The 20,805-nt window shown below is 51.3% G+C and overlaps 1 protein-coding gene across 1 annotated transcript in view; it reads left to right on the top strand.

The window, feature by feature from the left end:
• Positions 1–20,560, top strand: part of LOC101592847 (chloride intracellular channel protein 5) — a 72,479-nt gene extending 51,919 nt beyond the window's left edge. The window contains exons 5-6 of the mRNA XM_023719359.1: positions 12,803–12,987; positions 16,402–20,560. Of these exons, the coding sequence (XP_023575127.1) occupies positions 12,803–12,987; positions 16,402–16,569 (353 nt within the window). The 3' untranslated portion in view covers positions 16,570–20,560. The remainder of the gene's footprint in view (positions 1–12,802; positions 12,988–16,401) is intronic.
• Positions 20,561–20,805: the final 245 nt, after the last annotated feature.

A 20,805-nucleotide genomic window follows, 5' to 3' on the forward strand; every position in this document is an offset into this window, starting at 1 on the left:
TATAGAGGTGATGCCTGAATTCCTTTCCACATCCCAAGTCTGTTTTCTGCTTGATCTTGAGCTGCCCAAGGGAATCCAGGGCCCCCTTGGTGAGCTTTTGGCGCGAAGGGTCAGACAGTAAATATTGCGGGGTTTGCTAGCTGGGCAGTCTCTGCTGCGCACTTCTGTAGCAATCAGAAAGTCTCCATAAAGCTTCATCTGCAGCTCCTGAAATGGAACTTCATAGCCTTCCAATCTGTCACAAAAGATTTCTTTGACTGTTTCTTTGGTTTTTTTGTTTGTTTGTTTTTTGGGGGGGTTCCTTTTTTTTTTTTTTTTTTTTCCCCAACTATCCATCAAGGTAAAAACCCTGCTTAGCTTGAGAGCAGCATCAAAGTAGGTGTGTCCTGGCCTGGGTGGGCCCTTGGACTGTCATTTTCCAGTTCGGTCTTGGGCGGCCCCCAGGCCACACAGCGCGGTCTCTGGATTTATCTGCCTCCGCTGTAAGCGGGAGATCAGCTCTTCCTGCTACCTTTTCTCATAACTGTCTGCAATTGCGCACACAAAGCACCGTCCTGCACACAGTAGGCAAAGGATGTGACGGCTGTGGCGGGCGCTGCTGATGACGTCACACACCCTCCTCCCAAAGACCCTAAGACCCAGCCCTTACCCCCCATAGCTCCTCCCTCATCCCTGATATGTGGCAGAGTGTGCTGCCCTCTTCTGGCAGGCCAAGGAATTGACTCTGGAGTCCTTTAGGTTTCAGTATCTTGGATCTGGGACTCTGTTCCATTCAAGTTGTGCCACAGTTTCCAAAAGGACTGGGTCTATACCAGGGGCTTCAAGGCTCCTCCCATTATCTGTCCTCCTACACACAAGGAACAGTCCATGCTCCAGGACTGAGGGACCCTCCAGAGTCCCTAGCTGCCAGATGACAAGCTGCCTCCGGCCTCCCGGTTGCCCCTGTCCTTTCCCACTTCCACCACCTCCAGCCTGTGCGTTTGACAGCTTCCTGGACCCAAAGCAGGCAAGTGTTTGAAAGGATGTGGGTGCCTGGGTGGGTGCCAGCTTGGAACTGACGAGCCCTTCACAGGCAAAGCTCAGGCCTTCCCATGTCGTGAAAATCAGCGCTGTCGGGCAGTGGAGGGTGGAGCGTGCTTCCAAGATCCCCAGGATGTGGGGAGCCATGTTTAAAGGAGTATGTGTATTTATTATTCCAAGTCACTTCAGTGCCTACCCTCCTCTCTCCCCTCCCCTCCACCCTCTGTCACATTACCATGGGCCCAGGCTGCGACACCTAGCCTTTCCCCCAGGGTGCAGAGGAAGGCCAATGTGACAGCAAAGGCAGAGGAGTGCATGCACTGTCACCAGCAGGGTGCTCCGACCCAATGCCCTTGGCATTTGGAGGGAATGGTAGTCCCAGCTCAGGACCACTGTCGTCCTACACAGCAAGAGCACCAGAAAGACCAAGTCCTCCATCTTTTTAGGGCTCCAGGGTGGTCAGACAGACCCCCGGCTGGGTCTGCAGGAGACTGTTTCACCATTTCTTCATAAAGTGGCCACAACTGCCTTTTTCCAAATACCTCTGCCCTGACAGGACCATCCCCTGCCTTCCTGGCCACTGTCCATGCCAACAGCCACCTGGGTGTTGTTGGTTGGTCAGGTTAAGGCTCTGCTTTGATTAGCACTCTTGCAAGAAAAAACAAATAACCCAACTGGGTGGGACGCAGGCTCCAAGGTGCTCTTGCAGGCTTGTCCCTGTGGGGGGTCTGGGGGCTAAGCAGAGGCAAGGGATGGCCGAGGCGTTCCTCTCGCACCTCCTAGGAGGGCCCAGGATGCCTCCAGAGGGTCTGATTTGGTTTAGTATAGAGCTGGATGCTTGCAATTTAGAATTTCACAGATTTTGCTCTTGAGAGAATCTCACCCAGGGCAGCCAACAGGAGGGAGGTGGGTGGTGCTGGGTGTTGAACGGGAGGCCCAGGGCCTGGGGTGGGAGTTCTGCGTGGGTGGGCGCATTCATTAGGGAAGCTCTGCTGTGTGGGCGGCAGAGGGCCGCTGAGTGGAGACCACCAACACCCTTCCACAGGGCGGAATTTCCCCCGTCTGACCAAAATGTGCGCCTCTGGCCTGGCCTGGCCTCAGCTCAAGACCGGAGGATAAAGGAGCATTAAACGAGCCATTTGTACACAGGCTAAGCACTCTCTGCTCTCAGGCCACCGCGATCTCCTCCTGCACAACCTGAGCTCTTGTCTCTGTGTAGTTAGCACTGGGGGTTAGATGTGTTTCTCAAGTTCCTACTCCAAGTGCGCGAGCCCGCGTGCGCGCGCACACACACGCACAGATTTGCATGTGTGCCAATGTCTCTGTAGACTGCCAAAGGCGGCCACACACACCGTACCTCAGCAGGCTCACATGTCAATCATTTGGAGGAGGAAGATACTTACAGACAATGCCATGTCTGTGATGGTGCCAGCTTCACAGTGGGCACAGCGGTGTCAGGACGGCCTTGTGCCTGTGCGTTGTGTGGGGGTCAGGAGTGTCATAGTCAGCACATCCCAGGGCTATAACCACAGGGCCTGCCTGTCACTTGGACTTAGCTTTGGTGAAAAATCCTCCCCTGTTCCTGTAACAGTCCAGAGGGAATGAATGGCTCTGTGGGCATCGGCATCAGCATGGAGGAGCCCCCTCTTCCCAGAGGACACCCCCATTCCAGCAGAGCTTGATGGAGGTGTGAAATCTACCTGGTATCCTAAATTATCTCAAAAAGTTCAGACATTCAACTTTATGTGCCCTCTCTGTCACATGCACCACTGTTATCCAGACAGGACAAGTGGTACACTCCGTTTACACAAGGACACACAGAGGCTAGGACACTGAAACCCTCACTGGCTTGAAGAACCCCCAGCTACAATTAGCTATGACTAAAGCATCAGAAGTCAAATCAGGGGCTGAATCTTAGCAGCATAGAGAGGATCATTTGTTGGGAGAAAGCCTTCCACCCAGATGTTGATGGAAACCCCCTGACTTCCTCTGAAGGAAGTCCTTCCTTTTCTTCTCAAGTGGCCTTGGCCATGTCCCTTTCCCTATGAAGGGATGACCCACAAAGCGTCACGGGCCAAGGATGCTTTAGGCTCAGGATCTCAGCAGGTCCCAGCTCTGGCCATGTTCAGCTCTTTGTCTGGAGCATTTTCTACCTTGCAATCCCCAGGACCGGAGGGTGGAATAAATTGGTAGTGGAGAACCTATGGCATGAGTGTCACAGTGGGCTGTTGGTATTACTGAAAGCTCTAAGAGGCTTGCCACCACAGCCCTTATGGGCCTGGAAGATTAATGAGAGAATGACAAATGGAAGCCGATTCACACATGTACTTCATCTGCCTGGGAGACGCCTAGGGCCGGGCAGTTCTCCAAGTGCTCTTGAGTCCTCACTTCTGTGGCGTCTTCAGCAAAGGACAGTGCATTTGTAGTCACACAGACAAAAGGCTCTGAGGCTGTGGGCAGCAACGCACAGGAAGACAAATGAGCAGCGGCGAGGCGGGTGTGATGCTCACTCTTCTGGATTCTTCCAGCGCCACCTCCAGGCCCGTGACCTGTCCTGGGTGGGCCAGCCTGGGTCCTCTTGTCTTGGTGAATCTGTGTCCTGCTTCCAGGCACACAAGGGCAGGCAGGTTCCCCCGAATCCCCACCCTGGCTCCATTTCCCTCCTGCTTCTTGATTTCTCAGCACGACCATGCTTTGTGTTTTGGGGTGGCTCATTCTGCTCCCCCATGAGGTGCTTTTACAAAGCAGATAAAGGGCAGTGGGCCTGGGCCCGATTCAGAGGCCACCCACATGCCTCTGACACTGCCAGCGCAAGACGGTACTGGGAGGAGCCATGCCCAAGGCGTGACTCACTCCTCCTCCGTGTCCCCAGGGCCCTACTCGGTGTCCAACCCAGGGCAGGTGCTCTGGTCACATTCCCAAATGAATAGAAGAATATGTCTGCAACATTTCAACATGCTCCCAGCTAGCCTGTGCCTTCACTCAGAGATGACAGAAGGGTCACCAAGCCAAGGGCCTTTCTTCCACATCGCATCCAGTCCAGGTGTGAGATCCCCATCTTCAAATCCTGAATCCCCAGCTACATCTCACTGTGGTCTCTGGGTGACCTTTCTATGGAGCACTGAGTCCTCACTGAGAGTCAGCTGTGTCCCATGGCTAGAACCGCCCTGCAGTGGACAGCATGCCAGGCCCCTAGGACCTCTGGGAAACAGAGCCCAGACCAGGCTGCCCCACTCTGAATTATCCAACAGACAGGTATATGTTGGTGGCTCCTCTTCTGGCCCTGATGACAGAGCTGAGGCCTATAGGATGGCATTCCTGGCAATACAGACAGACCTTCCACCAGTCCCAACAAAGCAGGAGCTGTCCTGTAAAGGGGTGCTAAAGAACAGGCACCAAAGCATAGCGAGCTAGCACAGTCCCATAGTTTGTGCTCCTTCCTCTTTCCTCAAACCCCCTCAAGCAGCTCATTTTCTCATTAGGAGGCCAGTACCAGGCTCCGTGCAAGTCACTGGAGTGAAAACAGCATGATGACACCCTGGCCGTGCCTCTGTGTGCCGGCAAAGGCTAGGAGCGCCTCTGGGTCATGGAAACCCGATTACAGCGGCTAGTGCAAATATTTGTTCTATTTTACTTAGCAAAACCAAAACCTGTAAAGCATTTTACTGTGCACCATGCCCTGTTCTTAGCACTCTTGACAAATGTTTACTTCTTAATATGAGTTTGCTTTTCTCACATCATAGCTGCCCGCAGAGCAGACAGTTCCGAGCAAATGTAGCTGCTTAAAGAAGTCAGGGCCCCAAGTCCTAAGAGCTCCCAAGTCTTCATCTTTGGTGTGCAACTTCTCTCCCCATCTCACAAAATGGTTGCTTTCCTTCCAGACATTGCACCTGAGTTCCAGGTAGAGTTCCAGGCAGTGGCAACTGTCTTTTCTTTCTTTTTTAATTGTTTATTTATTTTTTATTTGGTACAGAGTCTTGCTGCGCAGCTTGGACTCACAGTGATCTTCCTGTCTCAGCTTCCCCAGTGCTGGGATGACAGGCATGCACCACTATGCCTGGTTTCAGTGGTTGGCAAGGCGCACCTGGGGTTCCAGGTCCAGCACGTCATGCAGTACCAGGGATTGAACCCTGGTTCTTGCACTTGCTAGGCAAGCACTTAGGCCACTGAGCTATCTCTCCAGCCCAACTGTCTTATCTTTCCCAGGCACATATACTTCCTTTTGTGTGTGTGTTCCTGGAGATTAAACCCAGGGCCTCGAGCATGTTAGGCAGCTGCTCTGGCAATGAATTACACCTGAGACTCCATTGATAAATTTCAGAACAGCCATAACTTTGCTGTTCATCCTCTTCTACCTGAAATTCTGAGAAAGTGAGTGTCTTTCACTGGGCTTGTTGCTACCCTGAAAACTAAAATCTAGGTTCTGTTTTCTATTAACACCAAAGAAGAGGAAAAGGAATTCTTGCATATAGTTCACTTTCAAGCATAGGTATTTGCTCCTATGGTGAAAGTATCTGATGTACCCTCCCCCCAAAAGACATGCAATTTAGATTCTCCTTTTAGGGTTGACAAAATATGTATCATTCATCCTCCTTGACTATAAGACGCAGAAATATTGTGTAAGAGAATAAGATTGCACACTTAATCTGCTACTCTGTGGCTTCTAACGGGTAGATCCAAGACTTGTGTAGAGAAAGCCGCACAGATAAAACACCCTGTGGGGGGTCTCTGGGTGTGTAGGCGTGGGGCGCAGCAGGGGGCGCCCAAGTGGGGACTCTGCAGCTTTGTGTTCGCCACTTGCTGCGCGCTGGGCGCTGCTCCACCCCTCCACAGGCACTGACTCACGCAGGACTCCCAGCAACCTTCAGGGAAGAGACGCTGTGAGCTCAGGGCACAAACAAGGAAACCGAGGTACAGAGACCATGCAGCCCCTGGGCTACAGCGAGGCAGAGTAAGGACTGCTGTCCCCATGGCCCATGCTCCTGCGTGTTACACTTGATGTCACCCACTATCTAAAATGCAGGAGGTGCTGAGCTGAAACAAGAGTAAGTCATTTAGGTAACTGTAATCCAATCAAGCCCATAAACCAACAAATACACATTGAATGACCACCATTTGTGTCCCCAAAATGTGCCCAATGAGCCCCAGCTAAAGCCCCGGACCTCTATCCCCCCTCCCCCAGGCCAGGAGGGACAAGGGCCCCCAACCTGGCCACACTGGGCACGGAAAGGGTGCATGCGTATCTGACAAATAAAAGACCAGGCCAAGGAAGGGAATGCAAAAACAGAATATTCACAGAATTAAACCAAGCCAGGAGACATTTAAACTGAGCTGAGCGAGGCAGAGCCTCGGTTTTTAAATTTGCAAATGGCTCTTTTCTTAATGCCAGGGCCATCAGAGGGTGTGGAAAGCCAAATTGCTTCAGCTGCAGCTCTCTGCAGGAAGAGAGTTGACACAGCTCCAGGGCAACTCCATCCTCTGGACTGGAAAGTTAGACAGTCCCGCACATCTACATTGTACCTAATCTCTACCCTGATGCTTAAAAATAAACTGTTAGAAAGTAACCATAGAAACCTTACAGATGTCAACCCGATGCTGTCAGCTACGGAACTGCTAGGAGCAGCAGTTACAGCTTCGGTCAGTATTTATATCGTCCTTTCTATTAGCACAACGGGTTTTACAACTATTTATGAGTTTTGGGGCAAGCTAATAGGAACCACACATCTGGGTTCCTACGGAAGGCACAGAGAGGCCAGCAGAGGGCGCCACCGCCCCATGACTGGAGTGGCTGGCACCCAATTCTTCTCCCACCCCATAAATAAACATGCTGGGTGCTTGCCTGGTACAGACTGCAGTACCCAAAAGGAAGCATAAATTTCAAGGCTACGTGATCATCTTTCTCTTCAAATTTACTGTGGCGTTTAGGAGATTTAGAACATTACCTGGACCTGGGATTTGTCTCTCTTGTCCAATCCTCCCTTCAAACTTTAGAAATATGTTCTATGAAGGGCATATAATGTGACCCTAAATTCTTTACCACGAAGAGACAAACCACTGCTAAAGGATCTTGTCTTTTAAAAAAAAGTGGGTGTGCTTGTGTGTGCGCATGCGCATGCACGTGCGCATGTGTATGTGCCTGTGTGTTGTGCTTGTTCTTCTTGTTTGGAATAATTCTTCTGAACCTAAACCAAATATAAGCAACTCAGAATATAGTTCTTCAATAGACTTACCACAGAGTTCAGGAAGAGGCTATGCAGAGATTGTCTCCATCGTAGGCAGCGGTCTCCAGGTTCCTGGAGGTGCCTCGGAGCATAGCACCCACTGGCGATTCTTTCGGGAAAACTGGGACAGAGAGGGGAGCACCACGTGTAATGAGGGAGCCAGGCCTTCCGCAAGCCCTGCCCCAGCCTCCAGGATCAGCCTGGCCTGGTCACGGTGCCCAGAGACCCAGTGCAGATGTGTTGGAAGAGGGCAAGGAGCCAGGAAGACCCGCCACCACCCTCACCCCAACTGCCACCTGTTTGTAACTTTGCCTGGGCACAGCTGTCTCTCACAGGCAGCCCGGCCATCCGAAAGGTGGATGCACATCTTTCTGTGGGGTTTCCCATGCACAGGGTGGGGATCACACTACTGCGCACAGAGCAGAACAGCCTCATCTCCCAGAACATCTGCGGCTCCCACTGAAGTGCCGCGACGCAACAGCATGTGCTTGGCCTGCGCCTCCCCTCTGCATTCCTGCCTTCCGGGGCCCTGTGCCAGCCCAGCCCTAGTCCTGGGCGATTCTCCTGGAAGTGTCCCCTCCTCCCTCTCAGAGGGGCCCAGACAGAAAGGCTGCTTTTCACGAGAGGCTGAAGGAGCACAACTCTTCCTAGTGGGGTTTCCTTCCCTTCAGTTTATCATTTATGTGTTTAGCTATCAAATGTCAGCAAGGTGTGGCCAGGAGTGAGTGACTGGCAGAGAAATCTCCACTGTCACAGTCTCCCTTAAAACATAGCTGTCTTGTTCCTTTTCTTTTCTAATATTCTTTGGTTATGTGCACATGAGCTCAAGGGAGAGGACAGAAAGCAGAGCTCTCGTTCAGTCCTCTAGGTACCTCAGAACTGAGGTGTTTCCTTTGTCCTAGGCAAAGTCAAAGTGGATCTCTCACTGTCTGTCCTGAGCTACCTACCACAGACTGGTGGCAGCAGTAGCCCCAGTCACAGACAGAGTGGGCGCTGGCTGCTGAGAAGCCGTGTACAGGCCTCCCTGGTGGTCCCTGCTTCCCGACTCACGCTTGCTACCAACTATTTCAAGAATTCTAGCTAAAAACAAATATGCTGTCAGGTTAGCTGGGAGGACACTAGGAAACACTGTCCTCTGTCACCAGGGAAGTGAGGGTATGTGAAAAAAGGTGTGTGTCTGGTCATGGGGACACCAAAGAGTGGTGGGACATCCATCCCCTGGCATCCAGAAGTGGCCTCATGGAGTACAAGTAACCTAAATTGTGGAACTCAGTAGCCTGCTTTTCAGTCCTGGTTTTGCTCCTAATTCATAGGACAGTACTATCATTTTGAAATCACGTTTCTCTTCACCTTTCTAAGGATAGATTCTACTTCATCCCAGCCTTCCTTCAGCTATAGAGTATTATGATTCCTGAATGTAGATGGCATTAGAAGAAAGTCCATTCAGTATTCAGCTTCTGACATTCCAGTTAGAGTTTCCCACCAGAGAGTAGTTCCTGTCTTGGGGTTCCTAAATTCTTTGTTTTGTCTCTTCACCCATTAAAATTCCCCAGCTGGAGCACTCCGTACTCAGAACAGAGCATGCTGCTGCATGTGTGCCCAGCCAGGAGACTCGGGCTCTGGTGTGGATGGGTAGTGGCCTGGCAAAGAAAAGCCACCCCTTCCTCACTCTGGGGACTTGGGGACAGATGAGAGAAGGGGGCCCAAGAATGCCATACCCTGCATTGCTTGGGTATCTTTTGGGTATTTGGAGAGGGCAACATCCCTTTTCAGTGGAAGGAATTGACGCCCCAGGGCTTCCCTGCCTGTGGGCTGAAGAACCTCCACTTCCCTGGTGCATGAAGTCACAGCAGCCTTGTCCCCACCCCACCCCAGTCACCAACTGGCAAGAGAAGGGAGAGGCAGGTTGCTCAGAAACTGAGCACTTTTGTGTGGAAAAGGCAGAGTGCCTCCAAGGGACTGTTTAGATTATGACATCAGACTGGGTTATAATCCAGAACCCACTGAATTAAAGCGGTTGTTTCCTTACTACACAGAGCATGGGGACCTGCAAGGAGGACCACAGTAGTTGAAGACTGAGTAGGGAAGATTTTTACTGCGTATCTGGGAGTAGTTGGTGTTTTAGGGCCCAGCTGAGCACGTGCTTGCGTGAGGGGGTGTGCCCGGGTAATCTGAGCCTCTGTGTCTCTACAGGCTACAGGAGGCTGTCATAACTGTCGTCTCAACAGCTACATGGTATATCAAAGGGATATGCCTCCCTGGGTCACCTTGGAAATGCAGTAAGTGCTAGGGAATGGGACAGAAGGGAGACATGACAGGCACAGGGCAGTGAGCTCAGCTAGTAAGGGGGACCTCCCTCTTGGTGGAACAATGGAACAGATGCCCATTCTGCTACACAGTAGTCAGAGGTGAGGCATGACTCCTACGGAGAGGCCACACCCCATCGGTCCTTCACTGTGTGGGCTTTGGGTCCCTGGGGTCTTGGAGGCCTTGTGCTCTTGGTGCTGCCCCCAGTTGCCAGCCAACCAAGGCACCGTGCCTGCTGGCAGGACCGTGTTGGAGGCCAGCTTAGTATCTTGGCTGCTCAGTCCCTGCACAACCTCCATACCCTGGTAAGACTATATTATTTTCTTAGCTCAAATTGCCGTTTCCAAGTCATTATTTCTCTATGACGAGAAAACAATATTAGGTCTTATGTAACATCAACCTCAATGAATCTGGAAGTGATCATGGAATGGGTGGATTTTTTTTTCCTCCTTTAAAAAAAAGAGAAAAATAAATTTGAGATTGTTTGCATATGGCTGAGAATATTTATGAACTATTCCCCCTGTTTCCTCATCGCATATTTTACCCAGTGCGTTTGTGTGTGGTACAGAATAAATCTTGATGGGGAGCAGACGCAGAAGGGGGAGAAGGCAGCTAAGGGACCGAAGATCCGTCAAACCCTGGGATGGGGGAATCTTGGGTCTCAGGGTGCTCACCAAGGTCTCTTGCTGTAGTCCCTATTTGTCTGGGGGTGTCTTTTGGAGGGAGAGCTCCAAACACAAACACAGAAGGAATTAGCATCTTTTGGTCCCTCTCTTTCTTTTGTGCCTATCTCACTCTTACCAGAGCAGAAAATATTCAATATGAAGTTTCCTGACTGGGGGACCAGCAGCCAAAGATATCATTCATCTACGCTTCCAGCTTGTGCCCAGGGTGAGGGATGAGTGAGCAGGTGGGTGGGTGCTGGCAGAGAATGCATGGGGGTTACCCATGCCACTGGATGCCAGTGTCTTTGCCATGCTTTGGCCCATGGGTGTGGTATGCCTGTCAACACAGCTTTTCACTAAGGAGGATCCCGGGAAAGCTTAAGGGGCAGGATGAGAGGCATACATTAAACAAGCAAAGGGGGTGATGCTTCAGGATGTGTATTTTCCTCCTCAGAGCTGGCACAATTCTCTGCCACCCTTTGGAAGTTTCAGGAACACACTGACCAGGAGCAGGGGGATGGTACATTGGGGCCTACAAGAACGATGATGCCATCACCTGTCTTCTGGGATAGTCACTCACCCAGTGTCATCAGAGTTAATCCTTAAAGTGATCAAATGAGGGTTTAGGGAACCTTCATTTCCCTATCAAGGTGAGGAAAGTGATGCTCAGTGAGTTGAAGGACTTACCAAGGTCATTCCAGGTCCCTGGATTGGCAGAATTTCTGAGGTCTGAAGCCAACACAGTAAGAACAAATAACAGACTTTAAAAATCAGGTCCAAGGCCTTGGAAGAGCCCCATACAACGAAGGGGACAAGTGGGCAGAGCCCCAGTGAGCCCCCCTGAGTGAGATCAAAATCCAAGCCCAAGTAAGCACTGGGCCACAGCCCCTTCCTATGTTCTTGGCCCCTCTCCAGGGCCCACTCAAGAGGGCAGTAAAATGTGTCTCAGAACGAGCCACAGCTCCAGTCGTGGTTTTAGGCTCTGTCACCAAGTTTCATGGCCACTCCCAGCCCATTGACCAGGGCAGAGACCAGTGCTGTGGCTGCCCAGGGTACCCAGAGACATCTGGAATTAGAACGTACAGTGTCTCCTTTTCCTTCTCCTCCCTAGGATGGGGTCAGCTGGCCAAACTTGACTAACACTCCATTTAATCTTTCTTTTCCCTATTATAACCAAGATTTTGCCATTGTCTTTGTAGCACAATGTGTATTGTCTAGCCTGGTACCCACCCTCGCCCAGACCGCCTGCGGATCTCATCCCAGTCTAGACAGTCACGAAGGGCATGCGGCATTTTCCCAGGCTGCTCACTCTGTCCTCCCAAGCTGGGAACACAAAGCAGATGAGGCTCGCAGTCAGCGCCACCCCAGGGAGAAGGAAGCAAGGAGAGACCGTGTCCAGCCCCCGGCCAGCTGGCATGGAGCCTTCCAGTGAGGGTTCGGGGGATTCATCCCGGGCTGTGCTGTTCCATTGTCTCCAACAAAAGGTGTCCACAGAAAGACACACGCGGCTGGCTGTGAGAAGTAGCTAGGGAGGCACCTCTGGGGAGTTGTGAGCCACAGTGCGGTCCTCTGCCTGCCTGGCTTCTCCTCCAGAGAGTGACACCCCATCCCCTCTGCTGGCCTGCACCCCAGGGCTGAACTCAACCGGAGCCTAGGGTAACAGCTCTCAGGGACAACTGGTGACAGAAGTGCAGTGCCTTGGGAACTGGCTTCCCTCTGGGCTAAGGTGGGGAGATTCTAGGCTAGAGTTTGGTACTGGAATGGATTCTGTGGTTCCTCGTGCAAGAACTCACGGGGGTGATGACACCCTACCCTGTTCTCTGGCGCTTTGCTCAGCTCCTGTATCTAAGCGGTTTGATAGATAGTGACTGGGGTATGACTGTGACAGCCTCCTGCCACACCATCCTCCTGTGGGCATTCGTTCTTTGGGCTCCATCCCCACCAAGTCTCTGAGCAACTGGGAGTACGCTTTTATGGTGACACTGCTACATGGTGCCCTGGCCTTGTCACTAGGGACAGCTCTGGGTTTTAGCAACAGACCCCAAGTAATCTCCAGGTTGCCTCTCAGGTGCTTTGGGCACCCTACAGGGTTGTCCCTGATCCCACCAGTGGTGTCCCCTTCCCCTCTTGGGTTGGGTTAGCCACAGGGAACACTCACCTAGGGTCTGATCCTAGGTGATCCTTTGTTCCAGGACATTTAGACGTTTCCATTGTTTAACCGCCTCTTTTTCCTGCACACTTTACATGCGGCCTTCCTGTAGAATAGGTACAAGAGGCAGATGGGCACAGTAACGTGAAAGTTGAGGCGTGTTGCTGTACCTGCTTGAGATAAATGCTGTGAGCACGTGGTAGGAATCTCAAGGCCTGTGTTTCTGTATTCTGAACCAGGATTTGCCTGTGTTGATTGCATTCTCTAGCATGGGACACCTCATGTGGCCCCAGGTTGAGGGCTCCCAGGTATCCTGGATGGGTGGTAAGCTGGCAGAGTGGAGGACAAGATGCTGAGAAAGCTGCCTTCCTAGGGAACCCTGTGTCTCCATCTGGGGATGAGGGAGTAGAATAAATGCCCTTCTGTTGCTCTTCCTGCAGCCCTCGAGCGGGGCCTGACCAAGGCTCTGAGGAAGCTGGATGACTACCTGAGTGCTCCTCTGCCTGAGGAGATCGACACCAACACACGCGGGGATGATGGCAAGGGCTCCCGGCGCAAGTTCCTCGATGGGGATGAGCTGACCCTGGCAGACTGCAACCTGCTGCCTAAGCTCCACGTGGTCAAAGTAAGAAGGCTCAGGCCACAGGGGCTGCAGGAGGCCCCTGCATGGCTGTGTCAGGGTGGTGCCCACGTGGGGTTGGAGCCAGGAACCACTGCTGGATGGTGGTTGGCTTCTTGGAGCTTGTCTGTGTGTATTAAATGTGTGGCTATTACTCACCTTAGAGATACACAGAGAAAGTGTGGTGTGGAAATGCCTGCCTGTTGTGGGTCTTCCACATAGAAGAGTGAATGCTGGATGCAGTCGGAGTACCCCAAAGGCCCCTTCCTGGAACTGCCCCTCCATAGAGCGCATCTCCATTGATGCAGCCATCTCCCCATCTGTGTCTTTGGTGCACAGACCCTGCATCAGCTCCCTGGAGAGCCACCATCCTCTTCCTCGTGGCCAGCTACATGCCTGGGGAGGCTGTAGGGGCATCAGATAGGGACCTCCCTGACCTTTGGTGATATGGCATAACCCTACACAGTTCTCTGAATTCAAAAAGAAAGAAATTTAAAAATAATCTCCAAATCCAAACTGGTCAGCTTCCTGCTGTTTCTGGAACAGGACTTCGTGCAGGATGGTGGCACGATTCCCAGTGACAGAACCCCCGTGCTGAATGAGCCAGGATTCTCATTAGCACAGCTCTGATTATGACAATACCTCACCTTGGGAGTCCCACAGGTATCCCCTGCCGCCCCTCCACCCTCAGGAGCAGCCCAGAATACTGTGACCCTCCTTTGCCCCTCTGAAGACAGCAGTTATAGCCAAAGCCTCCAGACAAGCCTGTCCGCCACACCCTTCTCTGATGATACCGTTTGTACTACCCTTCTCCAGGAAGAACCAGACCCTACCCTCCGAGGGCGGGGTTTGTGCCTCTTGCAGCTGCAGTCTTGAGCTGCCCGTGCAGACTCTCCTCTACCCAGAGCCCACCCATGCCTGGCTGAAATAGCAGCCGGGCGTGCACTGGTGCTGCCAGCCTCAGTCAGAAACAGGAGCTCATGGGTGAGCACAGTCGTTAATACGAAGACTCCCTGGGCTCAGAGCCAGGCCAACCGTCACTTGTAGGAGTTGCCAAGTGAGGTTACTCTGAGGCTGTTCACTGGTGTGCGGCCCACTCCAGGGTGTGCTATCTTCTCCCTTTTCTGAGGGATACTTAGACCCGAAGGATGTCACTTTTCCATGCTGGAGGGAAGGCTACAGATGTCATCTCTCCTTGCCACCTTTTTACTGATGCTCTGACACATATTAACCACCACCTAAGAATTATCGGTTGAATCAGTTGAACAAACCCTTCTCCCGGTCCAGTGCATCAGCCTGATTCCCCCAGCTGCTTGCAGCCACGAAGGGCCAAGTAAATCCTTGTCCTTGTAGGACTTCGGTAGACCTCTCCTTGGAGCCTTGGGACCAGATGAGGATGGGAGGAAGGAAGCGAGGGCGCCAGGCCTCGTGGCTGTCGCCTTGTGTTTTTGCTGATCCCCCTTATCAGATCCAGGATCCAGCAAGTCTCTCCCTGCACAAGAGCTGAGGGGCAGGGAGCTGAGCAGCCTCCAGTGCAGCCTCAAATGCCAAAGCTTAAGCTGGGCTATGGAGCTGTTTTCATATGAAAGAACAGATTCACAGCATGAGCCTGGACGTCCCTGCGCATCCCAGCTGCACATACACACTCTTGTCTGCTGCCTTTTGGGTCCAGCCCAGGCCAAGGACCAGAGTGTCCCTGGCCCAGGGCGCAACAGGTATCCAAGATGGCAAAGGGTCATCTGGCAACCTGTCCTAGCCCAGCACAGAGACCACGTCACCCTGACACAAATAGGAAGAGAGACCACATACAAACACAAGTGGATTGATACATCACGTCTCCCCACTTTTCAAGCTATAAGCCTGTCCTTTGAGAACTTGGGTCCTTGGCCAACATACACAGCAACCTTGGTTTGATTCCCCAGCATCAGAAAAACAAAAAGCCCTGAAGTATAACCTCTGCATGGACACATTTAAGGCTCTGCTGTTGATCCATGAAGAACGTCTTTTGCTGGAGCTCATTTTCTGTGGGCCCTTGCACACCTGGCCAGGGCATCTCATCCCAGGACCCCGTGGGTTTGCCCCACAGGGAAGGCAGCTACCTCTCAAAGTAACCACAGGGCAGCTATGGGATGGGCATGGGTGTGACTTCCCTTCCCTCCCATCCCAGATGGCCAGCACTTGTCACAGGTCTCTGGTGCTGTCACCTTCAATCACTGGCCTCCCTTCCATGAGGCAGACTTTGTGTGGGCTTCCCACATCACTCATTTTAACTGAGGGGGGACCACCCACATCACTCATTTTAACTGAGGGGGGAGCTCATAAAGAAGTCCCATGTGTAGAAAAATGGGAAGACCCAGGGTTCACCTTTTAGCAGTTACCTACTCTCCATCCTACTAGAATTATAGCTGCAATTGTGCTATATAATGGTTCAGTGTAACAGTCGTGTGTGTGTGTGTGTGTGTGTGTGTGTGTGTGTGTGTATTTTAGGGAAGGGTCTACAGGGTGTTCAGGGCCTCACTACTAGATCGGACTCACAGTGATCCGCTTGTTTACAGCTTCCCAAGAGCTGGGATTACAGGCCCGCACCACCACACCCAGTCTCAATTGCCTTCTCAGCACGAGCCAAGGACGGGGCTGGCATGGCAGGCCCAGGGTTCGAATCCCCTGCCCCTGCACCTGCTTGCAGGTGCTTTAATCCATTAAGCTATTTGGCCAGCCCTAGTGTAACAGTCTTGAGCTTTCTAGGCAATGAGATCTTGCTGGGCAGCATCAATTTCAACACCTCTGTGGGTGCCATTGTATTTATGTACTGTCAGGTATTTACCTACCCACGCATATATCACTGGCCCTTGGTCTTGTACACTGTTCTGTGCCACTTAGGATGCTGTTGTCTAGCAGTATAGTGAAGCCTTTGTCCACATCTATGATTATTTCCTATGGAAAAGTCACTAGTTGTAGAACCACAAGGCAAAAGGGGAAATAGATATAAAACATGGAGGCAGCCCCATCCCTCACATTGCACACATTCAGGGATGGCCCACAGCATGCACAGGGGTCTTCCTGCTGTGCTCATGCCCTGGGCCAGCCCCTGGACACTTGCTGAGGATGGCCTTCTTCCTTTTAAAAAAAAAATCTTATTTATTTATTAATGTATTTGGTACAGGGTCTCACTATGCAGTTTGGACTTGTAGTAATCCTCCTGTTTTCAGCCTTTCTAGCACTAGAATTAAAGGCATGTACCAACATGCCGATCTCTGTGGCTGGCACTGTGCGCCCCTGGTCCTGAGACTGGTATAGCATGCGTTACCAGGATTTGAATCTGAGTCCTTACATTTGCCAGACAGGCGCTTAGACAGTGGCGTTATCTCTACAGCCCCCGCCTTCTTCCTTCACCTGTCTCTGTTCCATCTCTCTGCTCAGGTCGTGGCCAAGAAATACCGCAACTATGACTTCCCTGCTGAGATGACAGGCCTGCGGCGGTACCTCAAGAATGCCTACGCCCGGGACGAGTTCACCAACACCTGCGCAGCCGACAGCGAGATCGAGCTGGCCTACGCTGATGTCGCCAAGCGCCTCAGCCGGCCCTGAGCACAGGCACCCTCACCCTCCTGCTGCTGAGGATGCTGCTTCCCCCATGAGACTGGCTTCACCGACTTCAGAGACCCTACTTCCTCCCTGACGCTGGAACCTTACCAGCAGCCACTCTTGCTTGTTTCCTGGGACCGCAGCCTGTGAGCTATAAGAGTCAACGCTCCCTCTGTCTGGACATGCAGGAAGCCGGCAGGCAGGGAGGAGAGAAACATATGCCTCTGTACCTGCCTGCAGAGCCTAGGTCCATGGATTTGGGGTCGTTCTGGGAAGCCACCTATGGGCGGTCTCAGTCCTTTCTGCCAGCGTCCTAATAGCTCTCAGATGCTTTAGGAAATTCCAGCCCTGTCCCTCCATGCTGAACCTGCAAGCCCAAGGCCCAGGCGCTCTAGTTAGGATGAGTCTATGTCTTGCTAGGGGATGCAGAGGGACTGCGTGGCTCTGGCATTGGGCAGACGTACTCGTTGCCAGTTGCTCACACCTGCAGACGCTCCAAGACCAGACTTCAAACTCCCTCCAGACAAACCCACAATTCTCGACCTTAGCTGACCTTGGCTTTTGCCTGTCTAGGCACAGCCAGGAAGGAAGCTGGTGTGCAGGTCCAAACTGGGGTGGCTGGGATGGGGAGGTGGGGAAGCACTGTTGGTGCCAAAAGGCCCCTGGGGTCTACAGCCATGGGTTTGCGTGCTTGGGAGTGGTTGTGTGGTGAGATTGCTCACCTGGCTGGACTGCGCATCAGCAAGCAGCTTCGGGTCTGTGAGGAAGTGGTGGAGTGGAAGAGAAGAAGTGGAGGAGGTCTCCATGAGGCTCTTTATAAGGCTTGGTGTCCCATGGTCAATGTCACCGACTCTTCTCTCGCAATCTAAGCCTTGAACTTCTTAATGTCACTAACTACTGACTTCATAGTGAACACCCTAGACTGGCCAAAATGCCTTTCTGGTCTCTCTGAGCTGCCCCTGGCCCTGGATCTGCTGGCTTTCCAACTGCTAGATGAAAAAGAGCGGTGATGCTCTTGCTCACTGTCCCCGCAAGGCCATCTTCCTGCTGTCACCTCTTGGTGTGCACTGGACATCTTCAGAGAGGAAATGGAGAGACATGGACTAAACTCCGGCTCCTCTCAGGGGAACCCTGTAGAGAATATTCCCCCATGGCCATCCATCCAGCACCCTACCCCTCTATACTACAGAAAAAGGCCAAGGATCCCCGCCTCAGCCCACTGCTGTGGAGAACAGCATGACCAGTTCCTTAATACAGAAGCACCAATGAATCCTAACCCACACACTCACCCACCCACCACCCACCAAGGAATCTCCAAAGATGCAACCCAGGGCAGGAAGAAGGGATCTCTTCCTGCCCACCCATGAGGAAGAGGATGCAGTCAGCAGGACATCACATGAGCCCACTTCTGCCCCCCACCAAAGGACCTTTCCGCACCTCTGTCTGAAAGGAGACAGGTAGAAGCTGCCCTGTGTGCTGAAAGGAGAAGCCCCAGTCTTGAGGATAAGAGATCAACAACTGTGAAGGGCTCCTAAGTAAGGTGAGCTCCAGGCATCCTCAGAGCCTCCCCTGACCCACGCTGTGATGAAGTGACTTCCAAGTGGGCTGGGCCCTCAAGACCAACCTCATGCTTGACGTCCATGAAGCCTAAAAACAAACCAAGTCAATGCTGTCCCTGGGCGCTCCTCCTGGAGATGGTTAGCTAACATAAATCACAATACTAGGCCGGGCAAGGAGTATTACAGATCCATTGTAACCCTTCTGAAGGCAGGCAGGAGTTTGGAGGAAAACCTCTTCTGGGAACTTGACTCAGAAATACCTTTTCACTTCAGCTATAGGCTACCGCGCAATGCAACTAACCGACTACTCGTCAGAGTCACGATGGCATCTGGCCGCACTCATCACAACATATGAAATAACAATAGTATTAGTGATATTACCTTCTAATTTTTTTTCAGTTGAGTTTTCGTCCAAATCCTCTGGTCTGTCTAGGCACTGGCCTCAACCTCGTGCTGTGGCATCCTCTGAACAGTAGCACGGCACATCCAAGGGCCTCTCGGGAGTGTTGCTGGCTTTGCGCCCAGACTCTGTAGCTCCAGATGCTGGGCAGAGATGCTCTTGGTGGGTTGGTCCTCAGTGGACCCCAGTTCCTAAGAACACACATTCAGTAGTGCAGAAAGGGGGCTATTCGTGTTGAGATCCTATTTCACCTTGTGTTCTTCTCTGCTTTGATTTTCACGCCACCATATTTTTGGGGCTGGTTAGGAAAGATGGAGGAAGAAAACTAGAGCCACACTCAGCATTCCAGAGGTGAGTTCATCCTTGCTCAGGACTGCCTACCTCTGTGTGCGGCTGGGAGAAGTATTGGATTCAGTTTTCATACCTCTGCAAGACAAGCTGCACAAATATCTTCCTGATTGGGCCAGAGCACAGTTCCTTCATCTCTTGACTAAGAAAGCCAAATACCAGGCAAATTTGGGATCACAGACAGGAATACAAATACCTTTTCTGGCCACCTGGTAGCAGGCAAATCAACAAAAAGGGGGACAGCGTGGCCAGCTTGCTTAGCCCCACAATCCAAAGCAAGTTCAGCTTCCCAGGAAATGCCATTTCCTCAGGGCCTGAGAGGAGCTCATCTTCAAAATGAGGCACCAACACCAGAAGTGTCTTCTAGCACCTCTCAGATGGAACAGCGGAGCCCTTCCCAGTACCTGTGCTACTCAATGGTTGCTCCACAGTCGGATAATAGCAAGTGTCTTGGGATGGTCACAAGAAGGAGCAGACAGACCCGGATGGTCCAAGAGCTCCAGGAGTTAGTAAGCCTAAACACAGAACTAGGAAGGAGGCAGAAACAGAAAGGTCTCTCTGGTGAGAGCTCACCACCCCTGCGCCACCCCGTGTCTAGAAGCAGCAGGTATGCAGTAGGTGCTTCTGTGCTCCCCTCTGCCCTCAGTGGCCAAGGGCCAGCTCAACACGATGCTGGTGGTGTTCCTTGGGAGCTCATGGTTAAAAATAAGTTGAGTGATTCTCAAGGGGTCATTATGTTCCTTATGACATTAAGAAGAATATCAAGAAAACATTAGAGAAAAAAGTGGAGGTGGGAATACACAGTTGATTGCAATGTCTGCAGAACACGAGTGATGTTGTCACTGGCCATCCAGCCCCTCTCCACGTAGGCCCAGGCCTTGTGTCTGCCGTTGTCTGACCTTCAGGTCACACAGGCTGCGCACCCTCATGAATACAACTCTTCTCCCTTCACCCCATCCCTCTGCAGCCTGGCTCTGGAGACCAACTTCCATAATCAGACACAATCCAAACTGCATATAAATTATTTAATGTTCTTTAAAGAAAGAGGTCTGACTCCTTCTGCTAACCCAAAATAAAATAAAATACTACCCCTATGTAAGGTTGGGGCTGATATGTATCTCTATGAAGCCAATCTAGTTTTCGGCAAAACACAGTTTTAAGGATCCAGTAGTCTAAGGCATTTTGTATATAGTTAGAGATTTCACAGTATTAACTATGCATATATTTAAAGTATAAAATACCCAGCTAATGTTTGAATTTGTCTTTTTTTTTCTCTAGCTATTTAACTATACCATTTTTTTAAGCTGGGGCATTAACTCATTTAATAGAAGATGCCTAGGTTTTATAAAAGAACCAGCATTCATTGAATAAAGACACTCCAAACGATGACTACTTGATTTTCCTGAGACCTGTAACTGTGTTGATAAAAATAACATGCCTCGCTTTCAAGCCTTCATAAATGTAAAACGGCTTTTCATGAAGATAGAGCTGAGCAATTCCTCACGACTCTGGAGCAATTACGCATTTGTTTCTTGGTATTGATTAGAATTGACTGATTTCAAATAAAAGTGGTTTATTTTCAAATAGGATGATCATCAGTCTTCTTATTTGAGGTGGAGATTGCCTATGCTGCTTCAAATGACATCTGAACTATTTTTTCCAAATAAAGTTTATTATTTTCCCACTATGCAATATGCTTGGTTTTCTTAAAAGTAGGAAAATGCAGGGGGAAAAAGCAAAGAAAAAGGAGAAAAGCTCAGGAAGCAACAATCCAAACCACTGCTATTTTTTTTTTTTTTGTACAGGGTCTCACTATGCAGCTTGGACTCAGTGATCCTCCAGTCTCAGCCACTCCAGCGCTGGGATCGAACCCTGGTCCTTGCCCTTGCCAGGCAGGTGCTTAGATTGCTGAGCTATCTCTACAGCCCTTCC

Source organism: Octodon degus, unplaced genomic scaffold (assembly GCF_000260255.1).
Source record: "Octodon degus isolate 3935 unplaced genomic scaffold, OctDeg1.0 scaffold00005, whole genome shotgun sequence".
Lineage (NCBI taxonomy): Eukaryota > Metazoa > Chordata > Mammalia > Rodentia > Octodontidae > Octodon > Octodon degus.